The 13,908-nt window shown below is 39.6% G+C and overlaps 1 protein-coding gene across 2 annotated transcripts in view; it reads right to left on the bottom strand.

The window, feature by feature from the left end:
- csgalnact1a (chondroitin sulfate N-acetylgalactosaminyltransferase 1a) overlaps window positions 1-13,908 on the bottom strand; it is a 62,579-nt gene that overhangs the window by 25,722 nt on the left and 22,949 nt on the right. For both annotated transcript variants that reach the window (XM_079659213.1, XM_079659212.1), the window contains 2 exons: window positions 12,720-13,119; window positions 2,902-3,118 (listed from right to left, as the gene is read on the bottom strand). In XM_079659213.1, the coding sequence (XP_079515339.1) occupies window positions 2,902-3,118; window positions 12,720-13,119 (617 nt within the window). The remainder of the gene's footprint in view (window positions 1-2,901; window positions 3,119-12,719; window positions 13,120-13,908) is intronic.

Raw genomic sequence — 13,908 nt, 5'->3', positions numbered from 1 at the left:
GGATAGGCTACAGCCATACCAAGAAATGGCTTAGCCCCACCTTAGCCCATACTTGTCAACCCTCCCGATTTTCGCGGGAGACTCCCGATTTCATTGCCCTCTCCCGGTTTCCTCCCGGGGTCATATTTCTCCCGCATTTCTCCCGATTTCTGACAAAATCAGATTTACACACGACTGTTTCCACTCGGACTTTAATACAGCTACACCATTGTTTGGTTTCCGTGGTAACACGTCTCTTTAGTAGCGCGCTCAACTCAAAGTCTGAGAGGGTGAGGCAGATATTCACAGAAAACAGAACAAGAATCGACAACTACTCTACTCTCTCCTTTCCTGTAAAATACAGGTCCAGCCCACACATATGCTCCATCAAGGACGGTGTTACAGGCCGTAAGGCAGTGCACTTACAACTACAATAAGCATGTTAATGTTAATCTAACAGCTCCGGCGATCCACTAGCACCCCCCCCCCCCCCCCAATTTTGCATTTTGAAATGCTCCCGATTTCTGAGGTCTAAAGGTTGGCAAGTATGCCCCACCATGAAAAATGATGTTAAAGTAAGCAAAATAAAGTCTGCCAACTCGCGCCGAGTAAATTGCACAGACAGCAGTTAGTAAGATTGATTTCAGCAGCCACTTGTCTGGAAATACCGAAGACCAGAAACGGTTTTGAAAACTTTTGTCACGTAGTGATCTTCTTCTCAATAGAACATCTTTGATAATGTCTTCTGGCCAATCAGAATCAAGATAACGGCGTGGTGTTGTTGCAGGAAGTCCTGACGGAGAATACTTTTGCTGTAGTATATCTCTTTATACATCGATACAACATTACGTGTTGATAGAAATCAACACGTAATGAAATAAGACCCCAAGGTTTGATGATTGATAGGTGTGTGGGCTGTCTTTCATTTTGACACACAGAACAATGTTATAATAAACATACAGTTAAATGGATTTATCCGCCTTCTTTCATTTATCTGTCCATTCCCACAACAATATACATAAAGAAATGGCATATTTCGAATGGTGATTAATCATGATTAATTAATTTTTAAGCTGTGATAAATCTGATTAAAATGTTTAATCGTTTGACAGCCCTACTGTATATATTTGTTAATTAGTAGGATGGTCTATTACAGTGTATTCTGACTTAAACTGTGTATTTTTATTTTAGTTTTTTCTACAGATACTCTATTGCTATTTACACTTCTAAAGCTGGTATGCATATGTTTAACATTAATTCTATTAATACATGACATGTTACTTGTTAGACGCTTTTACCCAAATCGACTTACATACTCAATACTGTGGACAATCCCCACAGGAGCAATTTGGGGTGAAGTGTCTCAGGGACACAACAACATGCTGACTGCAGTGGCACTCAAACTTGCTATCCTCTGATTTGAAGATCAGCGCACTAACCCACTGCGCCACACGCCTCCCATATTATGAATGTACAATGCCTATAGTGTGTCAGGGAATAATTTCCATAGATGTTTACCTTTCGCCCTCTGACGCAGATGCCTAACCTTGAGCAGCCCCTATCTCCCTTAAGGAGGGGCTGCCCTAGCAAGTTGTTTTTGTTTCCAGTTTGTGACCGGGCAGCTCTCGGTCAGAGATAGTTATTGCTGTGGGACACTTGGAACACATCCTTCTCGGGGTGGAGATGACCCCGAGCCATAAGCAACAACTAATGTGATTCAGTGTCCTCAGTTGTTTAGTCTATCTATTGAAGAAGGTTGATTATTACACTCTGAACTAGTTCAAACCTCTACGAGAGGAATTGATTGTAGTATCTCAACCGTGTGGTCAGACCGTGGCCCGTGACATGTTTTGTGAATTCTCCGGCCGAAGCTCCAAATAAACCGTCAGTGTTTGCCATCAAAGCTCCAACTCTCCATCAGAAGTTTCCCCCACACAGTGCATGTGTTTATAAACTCTATGTGTGTGTGTATGAGTATTCAGACCTGCATGTGTGTGTATTGAAATGTAATCTATGCGTATCCATCATCTCTATCCCACACTACCCTGGATGTATCTGTGCTATAATGTGGAATATGTAATATTAGCTCTGCGCATTAATATTTAATGTGTGTGAAATCTCATTTCCTGTGGTCATGTGATCGCTGATCTCTGCTGGGATTCCTGATCCCGTCTGAATCGTTTAAATCTCTCAGGTTTCTTTACTTTATCAAAATGCCTACAAGCAGCAAAAATAAATTAACTGGTAACGAGCACAGAAGCAAAATAGGAATTAGATCCTTTAGATAACATGGAGCCTTTGATGTTCCTCTGCTCTGATACCGCTCTCCTCTTGCTGCCTGATTAAAAAGTAAAACTGGGTTTCAGGATCACACCGTCCTGAATTAATGATGACCTCGGACACAACAAACCTTATTAAATATACATTTGCATATGCATGAGGTTAGGATTAAACAGAGGTGAAGGAAAGTAACCATATCCTTTAATTAAGTATTAATTAAATACTACAAAAACAAGAAAAAGTCTTGCATTTTGAGCAAAATTAACTATATTTTAATTTCAATTTATTATTTTAATAATTATTTTGGCAGTTTTTTTAAATGAATATTATGTAAGAAATGCAATGCAAGCTATATATAATTTTTATATATTTTTATTATTATAACTTTATTTTTTATATATATTTCTTAATTTTTGTCACTAAAAAACTGATGATTAATTTTTACTTAACATTTTTTTTTTTTTGTATTTTAAGGAAAGTACATGAATGGACAAAAAAAGTCAATTAAATTAAAATATATATTTCAGCTTATAAATCTGGTTATGTCATTGGTTTAAAAGGTTATGAAAAGACAGCGTATATCTCTAAGAAAATGTAATAATAAGATACTTATTGATACGCCAGAGATAGAAAGCGTCTCACCGGAAGTTGGTCATGAAGTGTTTGAACTTGTCGGTGCGTTTGGACAGCGGCACGATGATGTTGATGGGGACGTTCGATGTGTCCACCTGCTCGTTGCTGACCTTCATCAGCGGGCCGAAGGGTCTGAAGAAGACGAGGCGTCTGAACTCCTGAGCGGCTTCTCCTCTGAAGGTCAGCTCGTACAGCGTGCCTTTGTCCTTCTCCGTACGAGTTATACCTGAACAAAGATACGACCTCATCAACAAACAGATTTAATAAATGGGGCGAAGCTTGTTCACTTAGATCAGGGGGGTCAAACTCAATTTCATCGCGGGCCACATCCGATTTTCATTGACATATCTTTACATGAGACTTTAGGAGAGTTGACTGTAGAGAAGGAGACATCCAAACTACAACAAGACTAAGGGAGCGGTAAAATAGTTTTTGTTTTGCTTAAGAAGTTCCCTTAATGTCCCGGAAGTATTTAAGTGGAATCCATGGAAAACAGCTGCTTGGATTCTCTAGATCACGGGTTCCCAAACTTTTCAGCCCGCGACCCCCAAAATAACAGTGCTAGAGACTGGTAGAAATTAATTTCAGTTTTCCGCACTCTCGCGGGAGTGTCATTATTGACTCACTACTATCACTAGATGGCTAGTCCGCTCCTGAAAATGTCTATGCAAACGTTATTATTAATATTTAAAAATTTTAAAAAAATAATTAAAAAAAAGTATCAATTTTTTTTAATAATTTTTTTTAATTTTATTTTTATTTTGTAATCATCTCGCGACCCCCACTTTGGGAACCCCTGCTCTAGATCAAGGGTGTCAAACTACATTTCATCAGCATTTTGGTTGCACTCAAAGGGCCGGTTGTAATTTTCAGACTATTTAGATATACATATATAAATATATCATATATGAACCAACAAATTGTATTATATTACATTATTGCCTCTGCATTGGATTATTATGCGATAGGGTAATAACTTCATAATTAACTACGTCTGCAGCAGAAGTCCAGGGCAAATAATTGCAAGTCTCTTCAGTGTGCGTGTCACAAAATGAGATGCATTGTGGGACATGTAGTTTATGGGCAACGTGCTTCTGTAAAGCGGCGTGTAACCATATACAAATCATATAATATTCTTGTGGGCCTCATAAAATGAAGATGAATGGGATGAAATTAAAACTTATAGCAATATTTCTATTCATTTTTCTATATAAATTCACCTGAAACTGATGTTATTTAGATTAATTAAATATTATATATTATTATCTATTTGTCAAGTTCTTATTTCACACAGGAACAATAGACCTTACCATGTGGATAATTCATATAAGCCACGATAAATCATATTATATATGTCGTTATCAAGATATAACATTATCTTTATAGAAATTGTATGACAAATCTGCCATTCCTAAATATGATGTATATTAAAGACGTCCTATTCTACAAATGTCCAGGTTCATATTTGCATTTTAAGAATCTACTATGACATGTTTCCACGCTTAGTAACACAGGGATGTTAGCCTTTGCAGACCATTTACATGCACTAACACCTATAGAACACACTGGGGAAACCACACATTGCATTAAAGGGTCTTTTTAACATTAACTTGCAAACACATTCACTGAATGCAACCCAGTGCAAAACAACATGACTGTATTTGTGTTTTTTTTTTTAGTTTTGCTGCCAGATTTTGTTGCAGTGATTTTGTTTTTCCTGCGGAGGGAGGCTTTTGTTTAAATCCCCTGAGCACTTCTGTGTTTCCCAGAGCCAAGGACCATTTATTTTCCCTGTTGTTTCTCTAAAAATATCATAAAAACAGACATGGGAACATCACTTCGACAGACTGATGTGTTTTTACATGGGGTGGAAAAAGAGGGCATATAAGGCGTCGGGGGACATTATCCATGCACTCTGCTGCTGCTGGGCAAAGAGCCATCACACACACACACACACACACACACACACACACACACACACACACACACACACACACACACACACACACACACACACACACACACACACACACACACACACACACACACACACACACACACACACACACACACACACACACACACACACACACACACACACACACACACACACACACACACACACACACACACACACACACACACACACACACACACACGGAGAGAGAGAGAGACACATGCACACACACACACACACACACACACACACACACACACACACACACGGAGAGAGAGAGAGACACACGCACACACACACACACACACACACACACACACACACACACACACACACACACACACACACACACACACACACACACACACACACGGAGAGAGAGAGAGACACACACACACACACACACACACACACACACACACACACACACACACGGAGAGAGAGAGAGACACACACACACACACACACACACACACGGAGAGAGAGAGAGACACACGCACACACACACAGAGACACACACACACACACACACACACACACACACACACACACACACACACACACACACACACACACACACACACACACACACACACACACACACACACACACACACACACACACACACACACACACACACACACACACACACACACACACACACACACACACACACACACACTCAAAGGCTATTATGGTCATCCAGACCAATTTTCTTGTTGCAGGCTTTACGTCAGCGTGTTCCTCCAGAGAGAAGTTGTTGTTCAATCACTCTGCTATTACGAGGATTATTGCTCGCAAATGGGCTTCCTGAGGTCTGCGGAGAGTGAAAGGGAAATTGGGTACAGAAAGAGGGAAGTGAGACTAGACAGCAATACAAACAGACAGGAAGAAAGATATGAGGATGTTAAAAAAAAAAAGAGAAGTTTATATTAAATTAAAAAAGGCGCTATTCTGCTTTTACTGTAATGTGTTATAGGTTTGTGTGCTTCACTATGTAACACTCACGCTCCTATTGGCTAGCGCTCCAACACATTGTACGTGATAGGCTAAGGGGCGGGACATCTCTAAGCTGGTTAACCAAACACAACAGAGCCTGGCCAGCTGACCAATCAGAGCAGACTGGGCTCTGGTTTCAGACAGAGGGTGAAAAGAGGTGCTGCAGCACAGGCAGTCACTACATACTGATATACACCTGAACATCAGCAGGAGAGGACTCTTTAAAGTAGAGATGCTACATACTGATATATACCGGAACATCAGCAGGAGAGGACTCTTTAAAGTAGAGACATTACATACTGATATATACCGGAACATCAGCAGGAGAGGACTCTTTAAAGTAGAGACACTACATACTGATATACACCTGAACATCAGCAGGAGAGGACTCTTTAAAGTAGAGACACTACATACTGATATACACCTGAACATCAGCAGGAGAGGACTCTTTAAAGTAGAGACACTACATACTGATATACACCTGAACATCAGCAGGAGAGGACTCTTTAAAGTAGAGACACTACATACTGATATACACCTGAACATCAGCAGGAGAGGACTCTTTAAAGTAGAGACACTACATACTGATATACACCTGAACATCAGCAGGAGAGGACTCTTTAAAGTAGAGACACTACATACTGATATACACCTGAACATCAGCAGGAGAGGACTCTTTAAAGTAGAGACACTACATACTGATATACACCTGAACATCAGCGGGAGAGGACTCTTTAAAGTAGAGACACTACATACTGATATACACCTGAACATCAGCAGGAGAGGACTCTTTAAAGTAGAGACACTACATACTGATATACACCTGAACATCAACAGGAGAGGACTCTTTAAAGTAGAGACACTACATACTGATATACACCTGAACATCAGCAGGAGAGGACTCTTTAAAGTAGAGACACTACATACTGATATAAACCTGAACATCAGCAGGAGAGGACTCTTTAAAGTAGAGACACTACATACTGATATACACCTGAACATCAGCAGGAGAGGACTCTTTAAAGTAGAGACACTACATACTGATATACACCTGAACATCAGCAGGAGAGGACTCTTTAAAGTAGAGACACTACATACTAATATACACCTGAACATCAGCAGGAGAGGACTCTTTAAAGTAGAGACACTACATACTGATATACACCTGAACATCAGCAGGAGAGGACTCTTTAAAGTAGAGACACTACATACTGATATAAACCTGAACATCAGCAGGAGAGGACTCTTTAAAGCAGAGACACTACATACTGATATACACCTGAACATCAGCAGGCGAGGACTCTTTAAAGTAGAGACACTACATACTGATATACACCTGAACATCAGCAGGAGAGGACTCTTTAAAGTAGAGACACTACATACTGATATACACCTGAACATATCCTCCAGTAATTTCCAACAAACAGGTGATATATATTCTTGCAACAGACTCTCCTCTTGTGAGTTTCTGACAGATGAAGTTCCCGCCCTGCTGCAGTTCGACTGAATCAACATTTAGTTCTTGCATCAACTCTTTTTGAGACAAACAGAGCGATTGTTCTCTCTTTTTCTGCCGTCCTGTTCAGCCCTGAGCCTGTTTTTCAGGTTCCAGGCTCGAAAATGACATTCCCAGAACAAATGACCATATCTTCTCTTCTAAAAGGGACACATTAATTATCTTTTTTCTCAAAGCAAGGTTACATCTGGGAGTTGGATGTAGAACAGTCAGAATCAATATAGATGCTTTTATTTTTAAAGTAAATTCAGATTGAACATAGCAAAACATTTTAAATTATTGTGTCTGTCCAAAAAGAAAAACATTACTAATGAAAACCACCCTTGAATGATGGTGGTAGACTAAAAGCTTTAGGAATCCAAACTATAATATATAATAAGTACCCTGTATCAAGATTGATGCAAAACAAGTGAAAGTTGACATTTTAGAGAGATTTAGAGAAAAACCCACTTCTGGGATCATTTGGGTGCATTTTCCATATCTCTGGAACCCATTGGTCGATTTTGATGATTGACGTCTCTTTTGAACAGTTAGAGCCAATAGAATCGAGGGGAAGTTCCTAAAATCCATCTAAACATTACCCATTGGTGAATGAGTGCTGCGCAGCCAGAATGCCCCGGAACCAGAAGCTGCGACACTCTGGTGGCCACCATTAGCAGCTAATATAAAATCTCAGATTTTTACATAACAATGGAATTATGGATTATCAATTATTTTGTCAAAGTGACAGACACGTTGGATTAACCTTTGGATTAACCTTCAGCAGCGTTTTTATCGTTTTAATGCCATTGAACACGACTTTTGATCAGAATAACAGCTAAGGTGAGACGATCTCCCGTGAATGCTCCGTGATGCTACGTGTTGTGATGTCTGTGTTTGCTCAAGGGTCATTTAGACGCTTCTTATGAAACTTGTGCTTTGTTTCGGTAAAAATTGTTCATGTCTTCAGTTAGCTGAGATTCTAACCGTTAAGTGAGTATGACACATTAAAAGGTTTTTAAATATTAAGAAGCCCTGTGACACAGTTTCATGAAAAAACTACCCGCCGGACCCGGATTAGGGTACTCTTGGGAACTCGATATACACCTGAACATCAGCAGGAGAGGACTCTTTAAAGTAGATACACTACATACTGATATACACCTGAACATCAGCAGGAGAGGACTCTTTAAAGTAGAGACACTACATACTGATATACACCTGAACATCAGCAGGAGAGAACTCTTTAAAGTAGATACACTACATACTGATATACACCTGAACATCAGCAGGAGAGGACTCTTTAAAGTAGAGACACTACATACTGATATACACCTGAACATCAGCAGGAGAGGACTCTTTAAAGTAGAGACACTACATACTGATATACACCTGAACATCAGCAGGAGAGGACTCTTTAAAGTAGAGACACTACATACTGATATACACTTGAACATCAGCAGGAGAGGACTCTTTAAAGTAGAGACACTACATACTGATATACACCTGAACATCAGCAGGAGAGGACTCTTTAAAGTAGAGACACTACATACTGATATACACCTGAACATCAGCAGGAGAGGACTCTTTAAAGTAGAGACACTACATACTGATATACACCTGAACATCAGCAGGAGAGGACTCTTTAAAGTAGATACACTACATACTGATATACACCTGAACATCAGCAGCAGAGGACTCTTTAAAGTAGAGACACTACATACTGATATACACCTGAACATCAGCAGGAGAGGACTCTTTAAAGTAGAGACACTACATACTGATATACACCTGAACATCAGCAGGAGAGGACTCTTTAAAGTAGAGACACTACATACTGATATACACCTGAACATCAGCAGGAGAGGACTCTTTAAAGTAGATACACTACATACTGATATACACCTGAACATCAGCAGGAGAGGACTCTTTAAAGTAGAGACAATACATACTGATATACACCTGAACATCAGCAGGAGAGGACTCTTTAAAGCAGAGACATACTGATATACACCTGAACATCAGCAGGAGAGGACTCTTTAAAGTAGAGACACTACATACTGATATACACCTGAGCATCAGCAGGAGAGGACTCTTTAAAATAGAGACACTACATACTGATATACACCTGGACATCAGCAGGAGAGGACTCTTTAAAGTAGAGACACTACATACTGATATACACCTGAACATCAGCAGGAGAGGACTCTTTAAAGTAGAGACACTACATAATGATATACACCTGAACATCAGCAGGAGAGGACTCTTTAAAGTAGAGACACTACATACTGATATACACCTGAACATCAGCAGGAGAGGACTCTTTAAAGTAGAGACACTACATAATGATATACACCTGAACATCAGCAGGAGAGGACTCTTTAAAGCAGAGACATACTGATATACACCTGAACATCAGCAGGAGAGGACTCTTTAAAGTAGAGACACTACATACTGATATACACCTGAACATCAGCAGGAGAGGACTCTTTAAAGTAGAGACACTACATACTGATATACACCTGAACATCAGCAGGAGAGGACTCTTTAAAGTAGAGACACTACATACTGATATACACCTGAACATCAGCAGGAGAGGACTCTTTAAAGTAGACACATTACATACTGATATACACCTGAACACCAGCAGGAGAGGACTTTTTAAAGTAGAGACACTACATACTGATATACACCTGAACATCAGCAGGAGAGTACTCTTTAAAGTAGAGACACTACATACTGATATACACCTGAACACCAGCAGGAGAGGACTTTTTAAAGTAGACACACTACATACTGATATACACCTGAACACCAGCAGGAGAGTACTCTTTAAAGTAGAGACACTACATACTGATATACACCTGAACACCAGCAGGAGAGGACTCTTTAAAGTAGACACACTACATACTGATATACACTTGAACATCAGCAGGAGAGGACTCTTTAAAGTAGAGACACTACATACTGATATACACCTGAACATCAGCAGGAGAGGACTCTTTAAAGTAGAGACACTACATACTGATATACACCTGAACATCAGCAGGAGAGGACTCTTTAAAGTAGAGACACTACATACTTAACTTGAGAATAATAAGGCCCCTTTAAGAGAGGGATGTCTTTGGGCGAGGACTTTAAAGTCTGATGGCAGAGTAAATTATACCCTTCCTGTTGTGCTTTCTGTGATGGAACATGATAAGGGTGAATTCATCAAATAGCCTGAGTAATTTAGACTAAAAGCCTCCACTTCCTGTCCCTGTTTTCGGTGTAAATGCACTTTTCTGCCTCGTTCTGAAAGGACTGCAGAGCTCCTGTGTTTGTGTGCAGTTTCAGCTCGCCGCTCTGAGAGATCCCTGAAGATGCTTTTGTCCGCCTGGCCTTGGAGAGTTTACACTGATGTCATGTATCTGCTTGAAAACACTCTGCTTGTTCAGGATTAGCTTAAAAATAAATGTAGGAAATCCATTAAAAAGTATTAAGTTAAAATAATATAAAAGCCGGAGGAATGGAGTTGCTGTTTCAGGAAAAGCTGCGCAATTCATTTACAAATTACAAGATTATAATAAAAAATAATATTAAAAATAACTTATGGTACTTATAACAACTGGTAATATTAAATAATAATGCTACTACTACTACTACTACTACTACTACTAATAATAATAATAATAATAATAATAGTTAATAAATGTTAATAATATTAAATATAAATAATAAATAATAATAATGGTTATAAATCGTATTAATAATAAATACAATTAATACATGTTAATAATAATAATAATAATAATAATAATAATAATAATAATAATGTAATATTGTTTTAAAGCATTTAATTTGTTGTTTATGGCCTGTAAACATTTTTATATATTTTTCGTAAAATGGAAATAAAAAAGCTGCATTTCGTTGCTGTTATCTTGAGGGAGTTGTTCACACCCAGATATGAACAAATGTTTGCTTTTAATAAGAAACCGCATCACATGAGGACTCTCAGATAAAACAGGACCAAACACCAGCTCCATTTCCTACAAGCCAAGAGCCCCTAAAGCTCACTTTAACACACACACACACACACACACACACACACACACACACACACACACACACACACACACACACACACACACACACACACACACACACACACACACACACACACACACACACACACACATTGAGAGAGAGAGACACACATTGAGAGAGAGAGACACACAAACACAGAGAGAGACACACACATAAAGAGAGAGAGAGACACACACACATTGAAAGAGAGAGAGAGACACACACACACACACATTGAAAGAGAGAGACACACACACAGAAAGAGAGAGAGACACACACACACATTGAAAGAGAGAGAGACAACACACACATTGAAAGAGAGAGAGAGACACACACACACGCACACCCACACATTGAAAGAGAGACACACACACAGAAAGAGAGAGAGACACACACACACGCACACACACACACATTGAAAGAGAGAGACACACACACAGAAAGAGAGAGAGAGAGAGACACACACACACACACACACACACACACACACACACACACACACACACACACACACACACACACACACACACACACACACACACACACACACACACACACACACACACACACACACACACACACACACACACACACACACACACACACACACACACACACAGAGCGTCTGAGTTCATTTCCTGTGTGTGTGATCCAAACTAATTATGAGTCAATCCTCTGTTTGCTTGAACGTCATATATTTCTGACCTTCCAGGATTTAAGTCCAAAAGAAGGTGGAGTTTAGTTTGAGTGCAGAACGCACGAGTCCAGGAAATGACTTCTCATATACTTGTGTTTTTCCAGTTGTGTTGTGTCGACAGACGTTATTATCTGCCAGGCAGACAGGAAAGAGTCTGAAGCGAGTCGATACTCCGGGATGTAACTTTACTTTCAGAATACAGTTACATCCCTTATCCAATCAAACCATGTATATCCTAATGGGATGAAAGTGTGTGATAGCACTTTGTGGACACATTTAAAAACATCATCCGCGTATCCATCATTTCCTGGTCTCCTCTAAAGAAGAGGGACCAATGGAAACGTTGTCATGTTGCCGTTGGTCACCATGGAAACATTCATTAGCTAACAATTACATTATTGTTCTATTAATATAAAGGGAGGTCAGGTACTCTTTAAAACAGCTGCTAGTTATGGGTACTTTTTACTGAAGTACATTTCAAAGCCTCTTTACTTTGACTTGAGTAAAGAAGTTTAGTCAGTACTTCTACTTTCACCAGAGTATTTGTAAACACGAGTATCTGTACTTCTACTTGAGTAAAGGATGTGTGTACTTTTGCCATCTCTGCCTCTCACCTTCTAGGAAGTCGGACGGCGTGTACACCTTGCTGGTTCTCTCTTTCTCCCCTGTGGGGGTGTTGAGGCTGTGCAGGGCCGTCTCCAGAACCTCCCCCAGCGCCTCCCTCTTGTCTCTCCTCACTGGTTTCTCCTCAGGGTGCCTGGTGAGCCCCGTCTCCAGCTGGTAGACCTTCTGCAGGGTGAAGCTCTCAAACGGCAGCACGGCGTATTCGCTGGGCAGCCGGACGCCCACGCTCACCTCCGCCTTCGCCGCCTGGCTCCTCAGGAAGTCCTGCAGATCCGCCTGCTGGCTCTTTGCTCCCTGATTCTCCCCCAGAAAACCTCCCTGAGATCCAGCTCCGGCTTCCTGGCCCTCCGAGGGACCCCCGGACGCCCTCTTCAGGCTCTCCTGCACTCCCTGGGTTGTGGAGAAAAACAGGGACTGTCAGTGTTAGGGAAATATCACTGGTCTCCGGCTTGAGGTTGAATCTCAGGATCCATGTATTTATGATCCTCTCCAGAATGGAAGTAGTCATCACATACAGAGCATTTGGTACTTTCTCTCAAATTTCTGTAGTTTTTCTCAAAATCTTAAAATTCTGTATTTTTCTGAAAATTCTGTATTTTTTCTCAAAATTCTTACTTTCTCTCAAAATTCTGACTTTCTCTCAAAATTCTGACTTTTTCGCAAAATTCTGTATTTTTACTCAGAATTCTGACTTTTTTTCAAAATTCTGACATTTTTTGCCTCAAAATTCTGACTTTCTCTCAAAATTCTGTATTTTTACTCAATTCTGTACTTTTCCTCAAAATTCTGACTTTTTCTCAAAATTCTGACATTTTTTGCCTCAAAATTCTGACTTTTTCTCACGATTTAAAAATTCTGTATTTTTCCTCAAAATTCTTACTTTCTCTCCAAATTTTGACTTTTTCTCAAAATACTGTATTTTTCTAAAAATTCTGACTTTTTCCTCAAAATTCTGACTTTTTCTCAAAATTCTGACTTTTTCCTCAAAATTCTGACTTTTTCTCAATTTAAAAATTCTGTATTTTTTCTCAAAATTCTTAAAATTCTTACTTTCTCTCAAAATTCTGACTTTTTCTCAAAATCTTAAAATTCTGTATTTTTTCTCAAAATCTAAAAAATTCTGTTTTTTTCTAAAAATCTAAAAATTCTGTCTTTTTCTGAATACTTAAACAAGTTTAA

Source organism: Notothenia rossii (assembly GCF_949606895.1).
Source record: "Notothenia rossii genome assembly, chromosome: 11".
NCBI lineage: Eukaryota > Metazoa > Chordata > Actinopteri > Perciformes > Nototheniidae > Notothenia > Notothenia rossii.
Note: the sequence above shows the minus strand (reverse complement) of the source record. Positions and strands in the feature narration are given on the sequence as shown.